The sequence below is a fragment of the Ornithorhynchus anatinus genome, chromosome X2 (assembly GCF_004115215.2).
Source record: "Ornithorhynchus anatinus isolate Pmale09 chromosome X2, mOrnAna1.pri.v4, whole genome shotgun sequence".
In the NCBI taxonomy this organism is placed as follows: Eukaryota; Metazoa; Chordata; class Mammalia; order Monotremata; family Ornithorhynchidae; genus Ornithorhynchus; species Ornithorhynchus anatinus.
Window position 1 is genome coordinate 12,892,405 of NC_041750.1, and position 19,096 is coordinate 12,911,500.

The following is a 19,096-nucleotide window of genomic DNA, read 5'->3' on the forward strand; positions in this document are numbered from 1 at the left end:
GGAGGAGGTAATGGAACTCTGAGATGTTCTAGAAGGGTAGAGAGAAGCAGCATGGCTCAGTGGAAAGAGTCCGGGCTTGGGAGTCAGAGTTCATGGGTTTGAATCCCGGCTCTGCCACTTGTCAGCTGTGTGACTGTGGGCAAGTCACTTAACTTCTCTGTGCCTCAGCTCCCTCATCTGTAAAATGGGGATTAACTGTGAGCCTCACGTGGGACAACCTGATTACCCTGTATCTACCCCAGCACTTAGAACAGTGCTCTGCACATAGTAAGTGCTTAACAAATACCAACATTATTATTATTATTATTAGTGGAAAGGACACTGACTTGGGAATAAGAGGACCTGGGTTCTAATCCCGGCTCTGCCCACTGCCTGCTGTGTGATCTTTGGCAAGTAGTTTAACTTCTCTGTGCCTCAGTTTCCTTACCTGAAAATGAGGATTAAACCCTATTCCCTCCTACTTAGACTGTGAGCCCCATATGGGACAGGGACTGTGTCCAACCTGATTATCGTGTACTCAAGATCATTACTATTATTACTAATAATAATTATGTGCCAGGCAGTGTTTTAAGCACTGGGTTGGGTATAACCAAATCGGGTTAGACGCAGTCCCTGTCCCACATGGGGCTCACAGTCTTAATCCCTATTTTACAGCTGAAGTACCTGAAGCACAGAGAAGTTAGGTGATTTGCCCACAGGATTAGAATTCAAGTCGTTCTGACTCCCAGACCCATGCTCTATCCACTAGGCCACGCTGCTTCCACAAGTTGAACTCAGACCCTATCCCACATGAGGCTCACAGTCTAAATAGGAGGGAGAACAGATATGGAATCCCCATTTTATAGGTGAGGAAACAGAGGCTCAGAGAAGTGAAGAGACTTACCCAAGGTCACACAGCAGGCAAGCGGTGGGGGTTAGATTAGAACCCCGGATTAGAACACAGGTCCTCTGACTTCCAGGCCCATGCTCTTTCCATTAGGCAACACTGCTTCTCAACTGCTCCACTGCCAGCTCTTCCAAATTTGTGCTTCCAGAACTGTGGGCTACTTCTTGCTGTCTCTTGGAAGGGGTACAAGCTCCAGGGAGTTGGTGGGCATGACAATTACACCAGTAGGTGTTTCACTCCACCTGCTCCTTTTTTTTTTCTAATGGTATTCGTTAAGCGCCTATTATGTGCCAGGCACTATTCTAAGTGCTGGGGTAGATACAAGGTAATCAGGTTGGACCCAGTCCCTGACCCACATGGGGCTCACAGTCATAATCCCCATTTTACAGATGATGTAACTGAGGCCCAGAGAAGTTAAGAAACTTGCTCAAGGTCACACAGTTGACAAAGTGGCAGAGCCAGGACAAGAACCCACGTCCTTCTGACTCCCAGGCCCGTGCTCTACCCATTAGGCCATGCTGCTGTTACCATAATAGCCTTGCTTATCAAAGTACCCCAAGGTACCTGTACCTCTGGTTGAAATTCGGGGACCCCCACCCATCTTCCTGGTCAGGTTGAAAATGACCAATGTGTTTCCTGGATATGTGAAAAGCAGGGCTGGGTTTGCCATCAAGCCTCTGGCCAGGACAGTTCCACCTGCAAGGGGAGGCTAAAGTGAGAGATGAAGAGGGTGTATGTGCAATGGGGAGGTGTGGGCCTTCTCCACAAATCTGGGAGATTGTATGACCTTTAAGGAGCACCAAGCCGTAGCCTCCATCAACCTCACTTTAGGTGCTTGAGAGCCGTTGTAACGGGATGATGGAAATAGAGTTCAGGATTGGGGATGGTGTCAGTATGAGGGGTGTAAAGGACCCAGTCTTCCCCAGTGGGTTGCCTGGGGGTGAGGGGCAGTGGCATAGACTAGAAAGAAAGAGTTTCAATAGAAAAAAGAGAAAAGTTGTAAAATTTTAAACCTTTAATTTCTTTCTTTCTTTTTCTTTTGGCTTCCAAAACCATTTGAGAGATATAGCTTCATCTAGCTAAATATCTGTACATGGTGGGGGCAGGCTAATGGACTGACGGACTATGGGGGGGAAACAGTGGGTGGTCCTGGGCCTTCTTTTCCTGCTGTCCCACCAGGATGGGCTCCTGTGGTAAGGGAAGTCTCCCCTTGGGGAGAGTCACTGGAGATGGGGAAAGTGGACAGAGGTCAGGCCCAAATCCCTGCTGGGGGAAGAGCTGACTTTTCTGGGGATGGGAGGGGACAGTAAGGTGGAGCAAGCTACTGAGTGGGTGACATGCAAGTCAACAGCTCCTTGGGGCGGCAGGAGCAGTGAGGTACAACAGGGAGGCCCCGGCCACCAGATGCGCCGCCCAATTCTGGGCAGGCATTTTATTGCTCTTGTTGCAGTAGAGGAGGACATCAGGGGAAGTCTTTGAGGGGAGATTGCTCAGCCTGTCTTGAGCATAGGCCAGACCCCAGGCCAACTGCACTAGCAGTAGTTGGCGGAAGGAGGGAGGAGGCATTGCTGTATGTCAGTAAGGGTGGCGGGGGAGGAGGAGGGGCAATTTGCTCACCTGGTGGTAGAGGCCGCCAGATAGGGAAAGAAAGGGGTTGAAGGGATAGGTGGGGGAGAATTCCCCTTCCCTTTCCAGGACCAACCTTGGTTTGTAGAGTATGGGGTAGGCACAGGGAAGACCCCAGGAGTTCCCAAGTCCCAAACGACTGGGTCCTCTAAGCAACCTTGCCAAAATCTTTGAGCTCCATCTGTATCTGTGGCAACCAGAAGCTGCTGACCTGTCTATTTGTTCTATTTGTCCAGTCCCAACTCCAGCAACAGTCAGGGGTGTGAGTCCCTGGCAGGCTATCCCTTAGGATGGGGGCCAGGAGGTTGGGGAAGCCCCTCAGTTGCGCTGACTGGTCAGCTCTTGGGAGATGAACCGGCGTAGGCGCTCCAGGTACTGGCTGTACAGTTCAATGTCATTGTGGCCTGCACCCTCCACCCAGAGGGGCTCCACAGCCTTAGGGCAGCGCTCATACAACGCCAAGCCATGGGAGAAGTCGATTACCTCGTCCTCGGTGCCGTGGATGATGAGCACTGGAGATGTGATCTTCGCCACCTTCTCAATGCTGAAGGAGGGGAGGACAAGAGTCAGCCCAGGGTAGGGGAAGGGAGCAGCCCAGTTTCTCCCACCTCGCATCCTTCTGAGCCTCCTGCTCTCCAATCCAGCCTCACCCTAGGGTACCCAGATGACAGCAGATGGCTTAATTTCTCCAGAGGCTGGGCCGCTAGTTCACCTGATCTCTGTCTCCCACCCTAAATCACTCCTTTCTCAAGGAACTTCTCTCTTTAAGATTTCAAAGCAGTTAAAGAGGCAATTGGGAATCAGAACTCCTGGGTAAATTTCCTCTGTATTCTGGATCTGACCCATCACTTCCTTCTCTTTGTCTTTATCTTCTCTTCTGTCCACTTTCCACCCAGCAAGCAGTTGCTCAGCATCTCGTTTGAGAAATGGAGCACTCTGAGATTGCTCAGGGAACTCTTGGGCAGTGGAGAGACTTGAGTTGGGCTGAATTCTTTTGATTCCCCTCTCCCATTCCCCAACCACACCTCACAGGAAGCCAGAGAAGGTGAATTAGGCTTGGAAACCCGATCCTTTTAACCATTTGTGCTGTTTCTCTCTAAGATTTCAAGTTTAGGGCTGGGAAGGGGCAGAAAGATCCCAACCCAGGGTGCCCACAACCTCCACCCTCCAGGAAAATTTAGCTTCCTCCCAGAATCTGTTTGGGATTCAGATTCTTGGTCCAGAGTCCTTTACCCCCTTAACGGTGGGGAGTGCTGCAGTCAAGGTCAAGAGAGTTCTACAGGCCTAGTTTGGACAGAAGGGTGCTCCTGGCACCCCAGCAACAAACTTCTCTAGAAGGAAGACTTTGGCCCTTGGGATAAGATGACACAAGAGGGCACCCCCTTCCCACCCCACCCAGCCACCATCTGTCAGAGATCTTGGGTCCCAGCCATACCTATGATCCCATCAATACTAGGCCCCCATCCCCACTCCATGCCCCTGCACCTCCACAGCCCAAGTGCCACCCCCTCTAGTCTGTGTCTTTGTCCCACCCAGCTCCTTGGCCACCAGGCACCCTCACTTGGGGAAGGCGTCAAAACAGTAGGTCTTCTTGGTGTCAGGGAAGGCGACGCGCATGCCGGAGGTGAGGGGTGAGTGCAGCACCACAGCAGCACACTCGTAGCGGGAAGCCAGATCCACAGTGGGCACAGTGCCGATGCTCTGTCCATACAGGATAATGTTCTCCGGGCTGATGCCATACCTGGCGTGGGGGTGAAGGGGTGAGGAAGGGGTAGAGGCAACTGAGTCATCCACTGGCCCCAAATCCTGGCTTCATCCACCTTCCTCCCTCTAGCCCAGTTTTCTCCCTCCAGTTCCTCTGGGCTCTGCTCATCTCCCCTGCTACACATCCATGCTTGCTTCTTTCCTGGACCACAATCACAGGGCAGTGTTTGAAAGGAGAGTTTGGGTTTGAAGATCTGGGGAGGGATGGACAAGAGCAGGAAGGGGAGAACAATGGGCTAAAGCAGAAGGCACCTAGGAAATCATGGCATCATGGCAGGGCCAGTTGTGCTGGGGCAGGGAATCTCTCAGGGGAAAGGGCTTTGGGCTGGAGGGGAAGAAGCTGATGGTCAGCCAGCCAGGAGCAAGAAATAGGTGGCCGAGTGACATTTGCCTGCCATTTCCTTTCCAGTGAGGCAGAAAAGGGTCTTGAGCCTCCTGAACTGATAAGATGGCTCTCCACAGGGGCCTGCATCTGTGGGCAATGGACCCTGGGGGCTTCTGGATCCATCCTGATGCTGAGTTCCTGGTAGAGTCTAGATACTGGAGTAGCTTGAGGGGAAGGGTGAGGTCCCAGATTAAACTGGACAGTGATGCTCACAGACCCATAACTGGACTCTATGACCATCTCACATACTCACTCTCCAAGGGAGACTCAGGATGACCCAATTTTGACTAGGATCCAAGGGTTTTGGTGTAAAACTAGATCAAACCCAGAATCACAGGGAATGGGAGTCAACTGTGGTTTGCTGGCTTCTCCTTTAGGCTCCCTATAATGCAAGTCCAGTGCCGTCTTATACTGAATTTACTCGCATAATTGCCCTCACCACATACCTCCCCCCTCCCCTCCATTTCTTGAAGAGGAAATTAAAGATTCTTTTTGTAAGCAGTGATAGCGGAACATGCCAGGGTAGGAAGAAAGGTAGGGTCAGGTCACTGCAGATAGAGGCTCAAACTGCGGAGAGCAAGAAAAGAGGGGGATTGTGGAGGTGGGGCAGGTAGATTTGGAGGTGTGGTGGGGTTGGGAGGCAAATGAGAGTTGCGGGGTAATGGCAAAAAAAAGTTTAAAGCTGAAATGCGGGGGGGGGGGGGGTGGGGGTTGAAGAGCCACCGAGAGGGTGGACGGGAAGGGGAGGGAGAGGCCAGAAGGTGGGGAGGATGACTTATCTGGTCATCTGGTTAGAGACCAGTGAAATACATGTTAGACCTGCAGGAATCACAGTGCAACAGAAGTCATCCCGCTCCTAGGACTGCCAGCCAGCAGGGGGCAAGCTTTCTATCCTATATCTGGCATGGAAAAGGAAGATGGGGAGGCTGGGCCCCAGTGGGCTCCAAAACTCTTCAGTCGGAATCAGCCTTTTGCCCGGGTCACTCCCTTTTCTCCGAAGACTCTTCCTGTCCCAAACTCTATGAGGAGAGAAGTGCAATGGCTTACATGTAGTGATGTGATGGCAGACCTGGGCATGAGACCAGTCAGACACTTTTTCTACAGGCCCAGTTGTTCTAAGATAAAAGGGCCCAGTTCTTCCAAATCTCCACTTTGTAGAGAGGAAAGAGGTTGAAGGAACAAAGTCTCTTCATCTGGCCTTGGCTGGGGCCAGCTGAGAATCACTCAAACCTGGAGGCTGGGGAAGCCAGGCAAACAAGGCATCCAATGGAAATGGGCCTGAGACCACTTTGAAGCTTTCATGGACGGTGCCTCACTAGGACTCACTAATGTGAGAATTCAACCCAAACCTGCCTTTGGAGCAGGCCCTGAGGTGGCCCAGGGGTGCAGGCAGAGCAGGCACCTGCAAAACTGAGGGTACAGGGAGAAGTGTCAGAGCAGCAGGAGGAACAGCAGAACTGAGGTGAAGAGCTGGAGCAGACTGAGGAAAGGATCCATGTAGGGAACAGAGGGCTGGGTCAGGAAGGGAGGACAGAAGTAAGAGATGCTCTTGGTGTCCCCTGAGTTCTCCATGGGCCCATTCCTTCTCTTTGGACAGTTGGGCAAGTAAACTGAGCTAGCCCGCCACTCTGGATTAGGTGCCATCAGGAAGTTTGATGTGAAGACCAACTCATCATTTCATGAGTCAGCTCCAGCCTTGGGCCCAGTGGGAAACAGTGAACCTCCAGGTGCCCCACCCTGCCAAACTCCTACATCATCATGATCATCATCAGCTCCAGGAAGGGCCCATGCCAGAGGTGAATGGGGGGAGCAGGAAAGGGGCAGGGTCCACCGGTTGTCATGGTAACCACTGCATTGCCAACCCTGCCATCAGCCCCAGGCTTGGCTGATTCAGCAGTAGCTGCCACCCCCTCTCTCTCACCAGCTCTGAGAGCAAGTGGAACTGGTCTGGCCAGTAACACCATTGGGCCACGTGCTGGGATCTAAGCAGAAGTATCAGCTTGGGGCCCAATTCGGGAGGCTGAGGGATTGGCCCAAGAAGAACAGTATGTGCTGCCAGCACAGGAGGAAACGTAACTTGGTTGCATAGTTTCCTTTCCCTCTAGTTCTTCCAGTCCTCTCGCCTGCCCCCTGGGGCCAATGGCTTCCAGGTCTTCCTATTCAGATGGGCAGTGACTTCAGAACTGCTTCCTAGGTGCCTTTGATTTCCTGAAAGGTTCTGGTTCCCGACAGGGTCTTGCCAGTCCAGAGTGTCAAGATGAAGCCACTGGGGAAATCTAGGCTACTAAAGTCTCAGGTTCAGCCGGTGGCCATTTTGGTGCTGCTTTCTCCACCATGTGTGACCAGGCTGCTTGCTTGCCCCAAAAGGGACTGACATGTTCTCCCTTGTCCCATCTTGATATCTTCCATTTCCCATCCCAAGAGTCCTTTCCGAAGAATTCCCCCAGGCAAGTGACTAGCCACACAGTCTCATCCTCCTGTCTGCCACTCCCAGAGGGAGGTCTGAATCTGGCCCAGGTCAAGGTGAGTTTGAACCAGTAGTTTGGGGCTGTCATGGAGAATCAGGCTTATTCCATGAACCAGTCTACAGTACAGCAAACAAGAACCTTCAGGGTTGCGAGAGTGGCCATGCCTCCTGGGGTCTATCACCCCAGAAACAACCAGGGCCATCCCCATGACCCAGCCAGGAACATGGAGTCTGCCCCTTAACTCCCAGTGGGGTCTCAGGCAATCTTCCCCAGCCAGAGCTTGGTGCCTTAGTTTCCCCACAGAGGTAACCACACTTCTCAACCATGTCTCCTTCCCAGATGGAGAACCAAGTAGGATCAATCTGAACATTTGGGAGTCAGGCGGCAACCCCAGTGGGGTAAGCTGCCGGGGTGGTGTCTTTCCTGTCTCAGGAGGAAGCCTGGTACTGTGACCAAAGTCAGGCCAGGTGGACAAATTGCTTTTTTTTCTACCGTTTCCAAGAATTGTACTGTGAGCTCAGAATGAAGAGAAATGAACAATGCCAAATTGGAGTTTTCGTCCTTAGTGGAAAACAAGAGAACTCTCCAGCTGGATTCCCAAGGGCCAAAAGGGAGTTAGTGGGCTGGGCCCTTCCATCGAGATTCACATTCCTATTTCCGCATCCCCAGACCCTCTCTGAGCAACCAAGCCAGCCTGACCCAACCAAGGGATTACCAGCAGGCAGAGTGGGGGCTCACCGGGTGCGCAGGGCCTGCCAGGCTGCATCAATATCAGCATATAGGTTCTTCTCCGTGGGTTTCCCTGTGCTCACTCCATAGCCCGAGTAGTCGTAGGAGAAGATGTTGCAGTTGATCCGGGTACCGAGTCCAATGTAGAAGCTGCTCATCTGGCCTAGGTCCACCGCGTTGCCATGGGAGAAGAGCACCGTAAACCTGGGAGGGGTGAGCAGTGGCCGAGGCCTTGTCACTCCCTGATCCCTTCCCTCTGGGCTCCCAGGCACAGCTTTCCCTCTCTGCTGGGAAGGGCTGAGGAGGTGAATCCTGGCCTCCCTGAGGGTTGAGTGTGTCAGACATTCCCAAGACAACCAGGAGTAAGGGTCACTAGGGAATGGTAGAAAGAAAAGGGATGGGGCAGAGTAATGGAGAGGTGAAAAAAGGGAAGGAGAAGCGGGGACTGGATGTGAGTGCACTCACGTGTATCACTGCAGAGGAGGAAGGAATTTTAAAAAGCACAAAGGAGGAGCTCAGTTATGGCTCTACCCCCTCAAAACCATCACTGCCCCCCAAATGTTTTGTTTTGATCTCCACAGAGGGCCTTTGCATGCATGCATGCATGCATGCACAAGCACATGTATGCACACACACATATATGCAAATTCTATCTGTACTCTTTCAAGCAATCAGTAAATGCTGTTGATTGATTGTATGAGGGCACTCTTCTTGTTCACATGGCACACACACACAAACCCAGAGCTAATACTCCCTTGTGTGTACTTTTCTAGGCCTTTACATCCACCGACACCTGCACCCACAGTGCCAATTAAAACACCCAAGGGAGAATGGGCAGCAGACAATTGCTTGGCCTCCCCATGACTCCCTTTGCCACTTCACTTTTTATCTTCTCCGTGCCTCTGATCAAAGAGAAGGGAGAAGGGCAAGAGGATTGGTAAGGGTGAAGACTGGTGAATCCCAATGGCAGGCTTGAGTGTTCAGGGGCAGCAAGGGGATATGCAGGGGAGAGGGTGCCTGCCCGCTTTTGGTTCGTGTTCTTCGCAGTTCTCTTCCAGCTGCTATTGTAGGGAGTCAGGCCTCAGAGCTCCCGAAAGCCAAGAGAAAAGGTGGCAGCTGGAGAGAACAGAAACCTGGCACCTGGTGGTGGTGGGGCAGGCAGGCTGTATCCCCAACAGGACTTCTGGCAGGTGGGATTGGTCTGGGCGACAACTTGCCCCAAGGGTCTAGCTGCTATGGATTAGTCCCTGAGATCCCCAGACTGGTCCGTGGAACCACTCCAATCCTAGTCCTTCTGGACTTCTGGGAAGACTGTCCCTTCTGACACTTCCTCAGCCTAATTCTCTGAGCTCAGGGAATCCAAGTGGTATGTTTTGGGAGGCCCTGAGCCACAAGCCAATGGTGATAAGGCCCAGGCTGGATTTAGGAGCAATGGAGGCCCCAATCCTTCTCCATTCAGAACAAACACCAAAGCCACTGAGAACTAGCACTGCTCTAGGGAGGGTACCCCAGAGTTAGGTTCCAATCAGGGCCCCCTATTTGCAGCATCAGCTCCCATTGTTATTAGGCTACAGAAGGATAGCCTCTTAGGAGCTGTAGTGTACAAATATCGGCTGCTCCTGTCATTTGGACAATCTGCCTCCCAACATGTTTAATCTGGAGGAGTCTGACTCCAGGAGTCCCCTGCCCCCTAGGTCATCTAGACCATGCTGTTGCTGATGGTCCTGTCTTGGTGTCCCTGTGTTGGTGTCTTGGTGACAAATGCCCAGAACTTGTCAAGCCTTACAGTGTACAGGGTGCCCAGGGCTAGCTAGTCTAGAGAAATGAGGGGCTGTTTTCCTTTCCCTCCACCCAGAAGCTCCCCCCACATAGTGCCACCTTACCGAAATTTCCTTACCTTCAAATTCTGTCCTCACCTCTCACAATTCTGAGCCCACTCAACTCGCACCAACCTGGACTCCCTACCACCCTCCCATCCCTTGATACTCAAGTCCACACTTTCAATACAGCCCTCACTACCAAACATAATATCTACCCATCGCTCTCTCACCAACTCCCAGTCTTGCATCACCCCTTCAGTCCACTTCCTCCACTCTAGCCCTTGTGCAGCTGAGTGCTGCAGAGGAAAATCCAGGCACTGGACCGACTTCTGACCCTTCCAATTCACTTTGTCCTGCTGCAATTCAGCCGTCTCTCTTGCTCAACAACACTTCAATTCCGCCCTTACCTACTCTTATGCCCAAATTCCCTACCTACAATCCCAGACCTTTAATTCTCTTTTGAAACTCCCAGTTTCCCCGCTGCCTCCTTTCCTAACTCCTGATGACCTCACCAGCTACTTGGCTGACAAAACAAAAACCAACAGGGGTGAACGTCCCCAAATCCCTCTGCTCTACTTCTCACCCCTCTTCTTTCTCAACCAATCAATGGTATTTATTGAGTGCTTACTGTGTGCAGAGCACTGTACTAAGTGGCTGGGAGAGTACAATACAACAGAATTAGCAGACATGTTCCCCGCCAATAATGAATTTACAGCCTATATGGGTAGACAGACTGTAATATAATTTTCTCCTCCTTACCAGCTTTCTCTCAGGAGAACTCCTGCTTGCTCTCTAACCCTACCCCCTCTACCTGCATGTCTTACCCCATCGCCTCCCATTTCTTAAAAACGCTCAGTCCCGCTCTCCTCCCCTCCCTTACTGCTATCTTTAATCTCTCATTCTCAGATGGCTCATTCTCCTCTGCCTTTAAACACACTTAAGCCTCCCCTACCTTAAAAAGCTTCCTCTGCATCTTTCACTGCCAAGGCTTTGAGCCTATTTGGGATTTTGTGCTGTATTTTAATGCTTCATCGCTCCTGATGTGTCCATCTCCAATCCCTTCTCTCCACCTAAAAACTCTTAATTATGAGCCCCACAAGGGACAGGGACTATTTCCACCTGTGTATTCTCTTCCAGCATTTAGTACAATGCTGAAGCAATGCTATTACTACTACACAGTCCCATCCAGCTATCACCCCATCTCCCTCCTCTCATTCCTGTCCAAAATCCTTGACATCCACAACCTTCACTTCCTCTCCATCAATTCTCTTCTTGACCCACTACAGGTCAGGGTTTCACTCCGTTTCATTCCACTGAGAATGCACTCCCTAAAATCTGATAAATCTCCTTAGAGTTAAGTCCAAAGGGCTCTACTCCCTGAGCTCTCAGCTGCTTTCAACCACACCGTTCTCCTCGGAATGCTATCAGATCTTGGTTTTTCCTGATATGGTACTTCACCTAGTTCTCCCCATACTTCTCATATTTCTCCATTTCTTTTGCCGGCTCCTTTTCCACTTCTCATCCCCTAAATGAACTGTCCCTCAGGGATCTGTTTTTGGTCGCTTTCTTTTCTCCCTTGGGGAGCTCCTCTACTCCCTTGGCTTTTACCACTTAAAAAAAAAATATTTGTTAAGAGTTTACAACTGGCCAGGTACTGTACTAAGCACTAGGAGAGATAAAAGATAATCGGGTTGGACACAGTCCCTGCCCAACATAGGGGTGACAGTCTTAATCTCCATTTTACAGATGAGGTAACTGAGACCCAGAGAAGTTAAGTGACTAGCTCAAGATCACACAGCATACAAGTGGCAGAGCTAGGATTAGAACCCAAGTCCTCTGACTCCCAGGCCCGTGCTCTCTAGGCCTAGCAACTAGGCCATGCTGCTTCCCATATCTACCTCTCTAGCTCCTCCTGTTATCCAATCTTGCCTCCAAAACATTTCCACTTGCATGACCCGCCGACACCTCAAACTCAACCTGTCCCAAACTGGACTTCTCATCTTCCCTGCTAATCTCTTTCCTCTGCCTAACCTTCCCATCTTGCAACCTTGATGTCATCCTCAACTCCTCACCATCCTTCAGCTCTCATATTGTACATCCTGGCCATTCTTCCTCCACAACACTTTTCCCAACTGCCCCTCTCCACCCAGTCACCACTCTGGATAAAGCACCTCTCATTCTGTGGCTAGACTAGTGTATTGACCTCCTCACTGTTTCTAGTTTCTTCCTCTTTCAGTTCTTACTACATAAGATTAGCTTCCTGAAACATCTCAGAACCAATCTCTCCAGTCCTCAAAGATCTCCAGTAGGAATCCTTCTCCCTCCACAACACATAACAAACAAAAACTCCTTACCAGAGGCTTGAATTCAAGTCACTCCACCAGCTTTCTCCATCTTTCATATATCAGCTCTCTTCACCTTGCTCCAGTCTAGGTCTAACTCCATGAGGGCAAAGGGAACAACTGTCCCCACAAGTGTGGCACCCTGGGGGCAAACCTAATGACTCCGTCCCCATACCTTTTAGGGCAGGATGAGCAGCCATAGCTAGCCTACCGTAGCTGTTGAAGCTAGAAGTGGAATCAAGATGACAGCTCCGTCTTGCCCACTACTGGCAGGATGACTTCACTTTCAATTCTTCCCCCTCTGATCCCTTGCTCACACTGTTCTCCCAGCTTAGACCTCCCTCCCCCAACAATATGTTCAACCACTGCTTTCCCCATCTTCAAAAGTTTCCAAAAATTTCACCTCTTCCAGGAAGTCTCCCCCCTCCAAATTAATTCACAAAATCCCAGTGACATCAACCCACTTATGTTTTTATTTCTATCCTCAGCACTCATTTAGATATGTATATTTTGATTTATACATACAACTATTCAGCTGTTTCATCATGATGTATTTGCCCTACTTCCTACTCCATCATTATTCTTTCTCTTGCTTTCACTTATTTTCACTTTATTTGTCTCACCCATTAAACTGTAAGCTCCTTGAGGGCTGAGCTACTCTTGTATATTCCCAAGTGCTCTGTACAATATTTAGAATTCAGTAGGCTTTCAATAAATACCACTGGTTCACTGATTGACTGATTACATGGTGCCCGGCTCCCGGTACCTGTGGGGTTTCTGTTGTCCTTAATGGGCTGTGGGGCCAGGCCAGAGACCCCACCTTGTCCCTGTACCCCCAGGAGGGTGATGGGGGGAGGAAGGGGAGGGAGAGGCTGTCCAGAGCTGCTCCACCCACTGCTAAAATTGGCAGATGGTGGCGGCACCAGGGACAGGCTGGCTAAGCCAGAGCCATCAATCAATAGTGTTTTTTGAGTGTTTGTTCTCTGCAGAAACCTGAACCAAGTGCTTGAGAGAGTTCAACAGGGTTAGTAAACATAGTTCCTGTCCTCAAGGAGCTCACAATAGCAAAACTGCCACCACTGAAACATGAGTTGTGGTTTCCCTGGCACGGCCGACTGCCAGGTAGGGACATGCAACGAATTCAAGTGGCCCTCCGGGGCCAGGGGTGAGGGCAACCTCTGGCCTGGCCCGCAACACAGGGAGAATGACCTAAACAACAGCAGCAGTGCCAGTGGAGGAGTGTAAGACAGAGACAGTGCAGCAGGAAGTTGATTCACTAAGCACTGTACTAATCACTAGGAAGAGTACAATAGAAGTAAAAGACACATTCACAAGTGCCCTCTACCCTTCCTCTCCCTTCCTCCCCCTTTTCTGTTCCTCCTCTCCTCCTCCTCTACCACCTCATTCTTTCTCTGCCCCTTCCTCCTTCTCTATCCCTTCTACCTGCTGCTTCACTTCTCTCCCCCTATTTCTCCCTCTCTTTTCCCGTCACTCCCTCAATGCCTTGTCCCCTCAATACTCTGTGCCAAGTTAGCTCTCTGCTCCTCAGTTCATTCCATGTTCCTGCCAAGTGTACCTTCTAACTGTACTCCACTCCTGAAAAGCCCACCTCTGATCCATTGCTCACATTGTTCCAATGTCTGGAACTCCACATCCCTCCAAATCTGCCATACCTCAGTTCTCCCAATCTTTAAAGCCCTGCTAAAATATTACCTCCTCCAGGAAGCCTTCCTCGGTGAATTGCCAACACTCCGTTTCATATCAACCCAATAGTCACCATTAGTATTAGTATTAGTAGGTCACACAGCAGACAAGTGGCAGTCAGGATTAGAACCCATGACCTTCTGACTCCCAGGCCCATGCTCTATCCAGTATGCCATGCTGCTTCCAACAAGCCTTGCCCACAGAGCCAGTCATCCCCAGTCTGAAGAGTGGAGTTGGTTGCTTCTTTCAGCCATCAGTCATCCTACTGGGCTACAAAGAGGACCTTCACAGGGCAGGTCTAGCCTGGAAGTCAAACCTGGCCAGTTCAAGTGCCCCTCCAGCATCCAAATCAAGTCAGGTGCAGCTGGGAACACATACAGCTTCGCTGTAGGCTGTGGGGTGACAAGCCATAACAAGCTTACAGTCTAGAGAGGGAGACAGACATTTATATGAATATATAATTTATAATATTTAATTTAAGGATAAGTACTGTGGTGTTGGGAATGGGGAGAATATCAAGTGTCCAAAGGTCACAGATTGAGGTGCATAGACAGACCAGAAGGGAGAATTATAAGCTCCTCATGGGGAGGGAGCAAGGTTTTTGCTTCTGCTGTACTTTCCCAAGCACTTAGTACAAAGTGTTCCACCAGGAGATTTTTAATAATACTTCATAATACCCCCAGTTCTAAACCCTACATCAGACCCACATATATAAAAGCCTGTCACACAATCAATCAATGGGATTCATTGAGCTTGTACCACATGCAGCACACCTTACTAAGTGGCTGGGAGAGTACAATAGCGTTAGTAGATATGATACCTACCCTCAAGGAGCTTGCAATCTAGTGTAGTGGATTGTGACAGTTGTTAAAACCACACAATCTCATTTGCCCCACCACAAATAAGTGCCATTGCCCTTCCTAAGATTCTCATGCTCAATTTTACTTCTGTTCCTATCCGTTTTACTCACACCCAATAATGCACACTCACACAAACTGAGAGATGACAAGGTTTCTTTACACTGAGACTGGGTTCTCCACCCTGATGGCCAGGGTCCAAGAGCAAAGAAAGGGGAAATGAGAGTAGTTTTCCAGATGCCCAAGTTCTGCTGCTCCTCACAGAACTGAAGTCCAGGGCCCTGAGCTTGGCTAAGGATCAATTCAGGGATCTCATCTAAGAAATATGACTCAAGACAGCAAGAAGGTACTGTCCAACAATCTCCTCTGACCCCTTCAGGTGTCTCCCAGGCATGGGGGGCTTGAGGTAACCTTTTGGGTCCCACACTTGGGCCTATAGAAGTCCTGGAAGCCTGGGAGAAAGAGTCACAGCGCTTACAGTAGACAAAGAGGGAGCAGAACACAGAAGCCAAAAAAAAAAAAATGAAGATGGCCGAATTAGGAAACCAAAGTGATAGAATGAAAGCCACATAGGGGTAGGGGAAAGAATAGGGTTGAAAGAGCCCAGGGACCAGGTAGGCTCCCTGCCAAGACCCTCAGCACAGAGGACAAATAATTTTGGCCTACTCAGGGAACAATGTTCTGGATACCTGGCTGTAGGTTTCACATTGTCATCCATTAAAGGGAGAGGTCAGGGCTCAAACTGGTGTGTGCGTACGTGCGTGTGTGTGTGTGTGTGGTGGAGGGTGGGGGATCTTGAGGATTTAATTCTCCATCAGAAACAGGTTAATAAGCAAGAAATATCCCTTCTCTTTCCCTTTCAAGCCCCACCATTCCCTGGAAACCTACCCTGGGATATATGTCCTTATATGCCTGGGAGGAAGGGGCTACAGCAAGATGGGTGTGGGAAGAGGAAGAGAGCTGCACTAAATCTCTTAGGATAGACCCCAGGACGATTGCCTCTCCATTACCTAGACTGGAGAACTTTAAGAGACCCTCCCCCCTGCCCCACCAATGGGTAAGGGGTGTGTTGAGCTCTGTGAGATTAGCCAAACAACTCAACTTCAAAATGACTGTAGCCTGAACCCAGCCCCAGAGGGCTCTCCCCAGTTCCCCACTCCTCCTATTCCCCAAGGCCAGGGAAGGTCATAGCTTACCTAGCACCCGGCACACAGCGGACATACATACAGCTGATACGGTTGCCCCGGTTGCTTTTGGTCAAGAACACCTCCATGGTATCCAGCTCCCTCTGAGTGTACTGGAAATCCGCTCGATCGGTCAGGTGTAACTTCCAGTGACCTGGGGCCCCAGCCCCTCCGTGGAGGATTGCAGCAGCGGAGCCCCCACCCCCAGGGCCTGGATCCAGTTCAGGGACAATGGTATAGGTAGACTCTGGCGGCAGAAAAGCCAGCTTGGCAGCAATCCGGCTGGGGCAAGGAGGACAGCAAAAGAGGCAGCAGAGCTCACTAACGGAGAGGCCGTTCATGGCGGGGGACAGATCAGGCTAGCTGGATGGAGGATCTAAAATCCCAGAGAAAGGACTGAGGACAGCAGAGAATCCTGGGACCACAATTTCTTAAAATGTAAACAAAAATTAAAAAAAAAAACCACGAGGAGAAGCTAAGTTTTCCTTCCACCCTGTAAAAATCTTTTAGGATTGTCCAACTCCAGCCTTCTGGGGCAAACTGTTCATTCTCCTTCCAACTCCAGATGGGAACATCCTGCAGAGAAAAGGGGGAGGGAGAAAAAGGAAGCCATCAGGAGCCAGGCACTAAGGTGATACCTCCTTCTTCCCCTTAAGCAAAAGGGATGATGCGGCAAATCGAGCAGAATGGAGGTGAAAGTCTAGCTAGATTCAGGGTTTGCAGTGAACTGGGGCAGAGTTCCTAGGTCCCACTTACAATTTCTAGGGCTGTGGACCCAGCCGAGCTCACACCCTGCAATCCTCCATCTGCTCTGAAGTTGCGGGAAGGAAATCAAAGAGCAAGAGGGGGAGGGAGGGAGAGGAGAGGCAAAAGGGTGAAGTCACATAGGCAATCGAGGGAGATGACGATACAGGATGAAAATAAATCATCGGGAGAGATATGCCAGTTTAATGGGATTCCCCCGCAGTGAGGAATGTGCCAACTGGTGGGGGGATGCTCTGGGGAATGAGGTGGAGAGTAAGAGGCCCGGCACCACCACTCCTCCATCTACCCCCAAGATCATTGCATTTTCCATCCCTTGGCCTTCCTCTCCCAGGGATTACTGCTCTACTCATATAGCAAGCGGGACGAGGGGCCCTCCCCAGTCAATGTTCCGAGTACAAGCCTCCACCCAAAATGCGGTGAGGGGAATCGTTAGGTGAAGGTACAAGCTGTGGATGTCACAGTCACAGACGTCTGTGCCCAGCTAACAAACCCCGGCAGGGTATCCACAATGACACACACACATACACACACCCCCCCCCCGCGCCAGCAGAGACGTCGGGGATGAGCCCGGCAAACACCGACAGTTTCACGGACACAACACAACGCGCACGTCAGAATCGGGGGGTGGGTGGGGGGGAGGAACGGAGGGAGGAAAAGGCGCGGACGGTTCTCCTCCGGAAACGGTCGCACTGGGGCCTGGAGCAGGAGGGGCCGTTGGGCGGGGGGTGCGGGGAGATCACCGCTGACCCCCGCCTCCCTTCAAGCAGTCACTTGGGATTGAAGGAAGCGGGTGGTGATGGGCCTCGATCGATCGTATTTATTAAGCTTTCACTTTGTGCGGAGCACCGTCCTGAGCGTTTGGGGGAATACCGGCCAACAATGTCACAGACACACTCCCTGCCCGCAACGAGCTAGAAGGAAACTCTCTCGGGGGCGGTGAGGGAAGTTTGAGCGGCTACTGAGGGCTGGTGCAGGCTATATGGGGGCCGGTCTAGAGGGGCCGAGGGGCAGGTGTGCTACCGGCCCTCATGAGCCCCGCACTCACCGATCTCGGACTGGAGGCCACCCCTTTCCAAGCCCGCGCTCCATGCCGGGTAGGGCTGCGGGCTCCGGCTGTGAGCTTCCCTCTCCGCCCCGGCCTCGCCCTCCCCGGGCCCGCGGCGGATGTGATCGCCTCGCTCGGCCGCCTGGAAGTGACGCAGCCACCGCCACCGTCGCCGCCCGTGTCCGCGACGGAGGGAGGGAGGGAGGAAGAGCGCGGAGAGGACGGGGGAGGGGGAGGACGGTAGGGAGCTCGTCTTCCACACCCCCTCCCCCGCCTCCCGCGTATCCTCCTGACTGACATCACAGCCGACATTCGGACGCCAGTCCTCGACAGCCGCTCAAACTTCCCTCAGTCGCCGACGGAGTTGCCTTCTCCCCCTGACACTTCCACCAGCCGCTCCACGACCTCCTCTCATTCATTCATTCATTCATTCATTCATTTGTATTTATTCAGCGCTTACTGTGCGTGGAGCACTGTACTAAGCGCTTGGGAGAGTACAATAATAATGTTGGTATTTGTTAAGCGCTTACTATGTGCCGAGCACTGTTCTAAGCGCTGGGGGACATACAGGGTAATCAGGTTGTCCCACGTGAGGCTCACAGTCTTAATCCCCATTTTACAGATGAGGTAACTGAGGCCCAGAGAAGTGAAGTGACTTGCCCACAGTCACACAGCTGATAAGTGGCAGAGCAGGGATTCGAACCCATGACCTCTGACTCCCAAGCCCGAGGTCTTTCCACCAATCCACACTGTAACGATAAACAGACACACTCCCTGCCCACGACTCTAGACTGTGAGACAGACACCAGTGTAAATGAATGAATTACAATGCTGTGGGGCTGGGGTGGGGGAGGTGATTATCATTATTACTATAGTATTTGTTAAGCGCTTACTATATGCCAAACACTGTTCTAAGCACTGGGGTAGATACAGGGTAATCAGGTCGTCCCACGTGGGGCTCACAGTCTTAATCCCCATTTTACACATGAGGTCACTGAGGCAAAGAGAAGTTAAGTGACTTGCCCAAAGCCACGCAGCTGATAAGTGGCAGAGCTGGGATTAGAACCCATGATCTCTGACTCCCGGGCTCTTTCCACTAAACCATGCTGGGATGAATAAAAGGAGCAAGTCAGGGTGATGCAGAAGGGACTGGGAAAAGAAGAAAGGGGGGGTCTTAGGAAAGCCTTCTTGAAGGAGAAGTGCCATCAATATGGCTTTGAAGGAGGGGGGAAGTAACTGTCGGATTTGAGGAAGGGAGGGAAGGCGTTCCAGGCCAGAGGTAGGTTGTGGGGGAGGGGTCGGAGGTAAAATAGATGAGATTGAGGTACAATGAGTAGGCTATTCATTCATTCATTCAATAGTATTTATTGAGCGCTTACTATGTGCAGAGCACTGTACTGAGCACTTGGAATGAACAAGTCGGCAACAGATAGTGACAGTCCCTGCCCTTTGACGGGCTTACAGTCTAATCGGGGGAGACAGGCAGACAAGAACAATGGCGATAAATAGAGTCAAGGGGAA

The 19,096-nt window shown here is 51.2% G+C and overlaps 1 protein-coding gene across 2 annotated transcripts in view; it reads right to left on the reverse strand.

Annotated features, from left to right (window-relative positions):
- ABHD17A (abhydrolase domain containing 17A, depalmitoylase) overlaps positions 1-17,729 on the reverse strand; it is a 47,486-nt gene extending 29,757 nt beyond the window's left edge. The window contains exons 1-5 of one of the 2 annotated variants that reach the window (XM_029052801.2): positions 17,576-17,729; positions 15,778-16,341; positions 7,868-8,062; positions 4,074-4,253; positions 2,996-3,056 (exon numbers count right to left, since the gene is read on the reverse strand). In XM_029052801.2, the coding sequence (XP_028908634.1) occupies positions 2,996-3,056; positions 4,074-4,253; positions 7,868-8,062; positions 15,778-16,106 (765 nt within the window). In that variant the 5' untranslated portion in view covers positions 16,107-16,341; positions 17,576-17,729. Of the gene's footprint in view, positions 1-1,879; positions 3,057-4,073; positions 4,254-7,867; positions 8,063-15,777; positions 16,342-17,575 lie in introns of those variants that run through there. The other variant, XM_029052800.2, reaches the window with a different exon arrangement.
- Between the last annotated feature and the right edge of the window lie 1,367 nt (positions 17,730-19,096).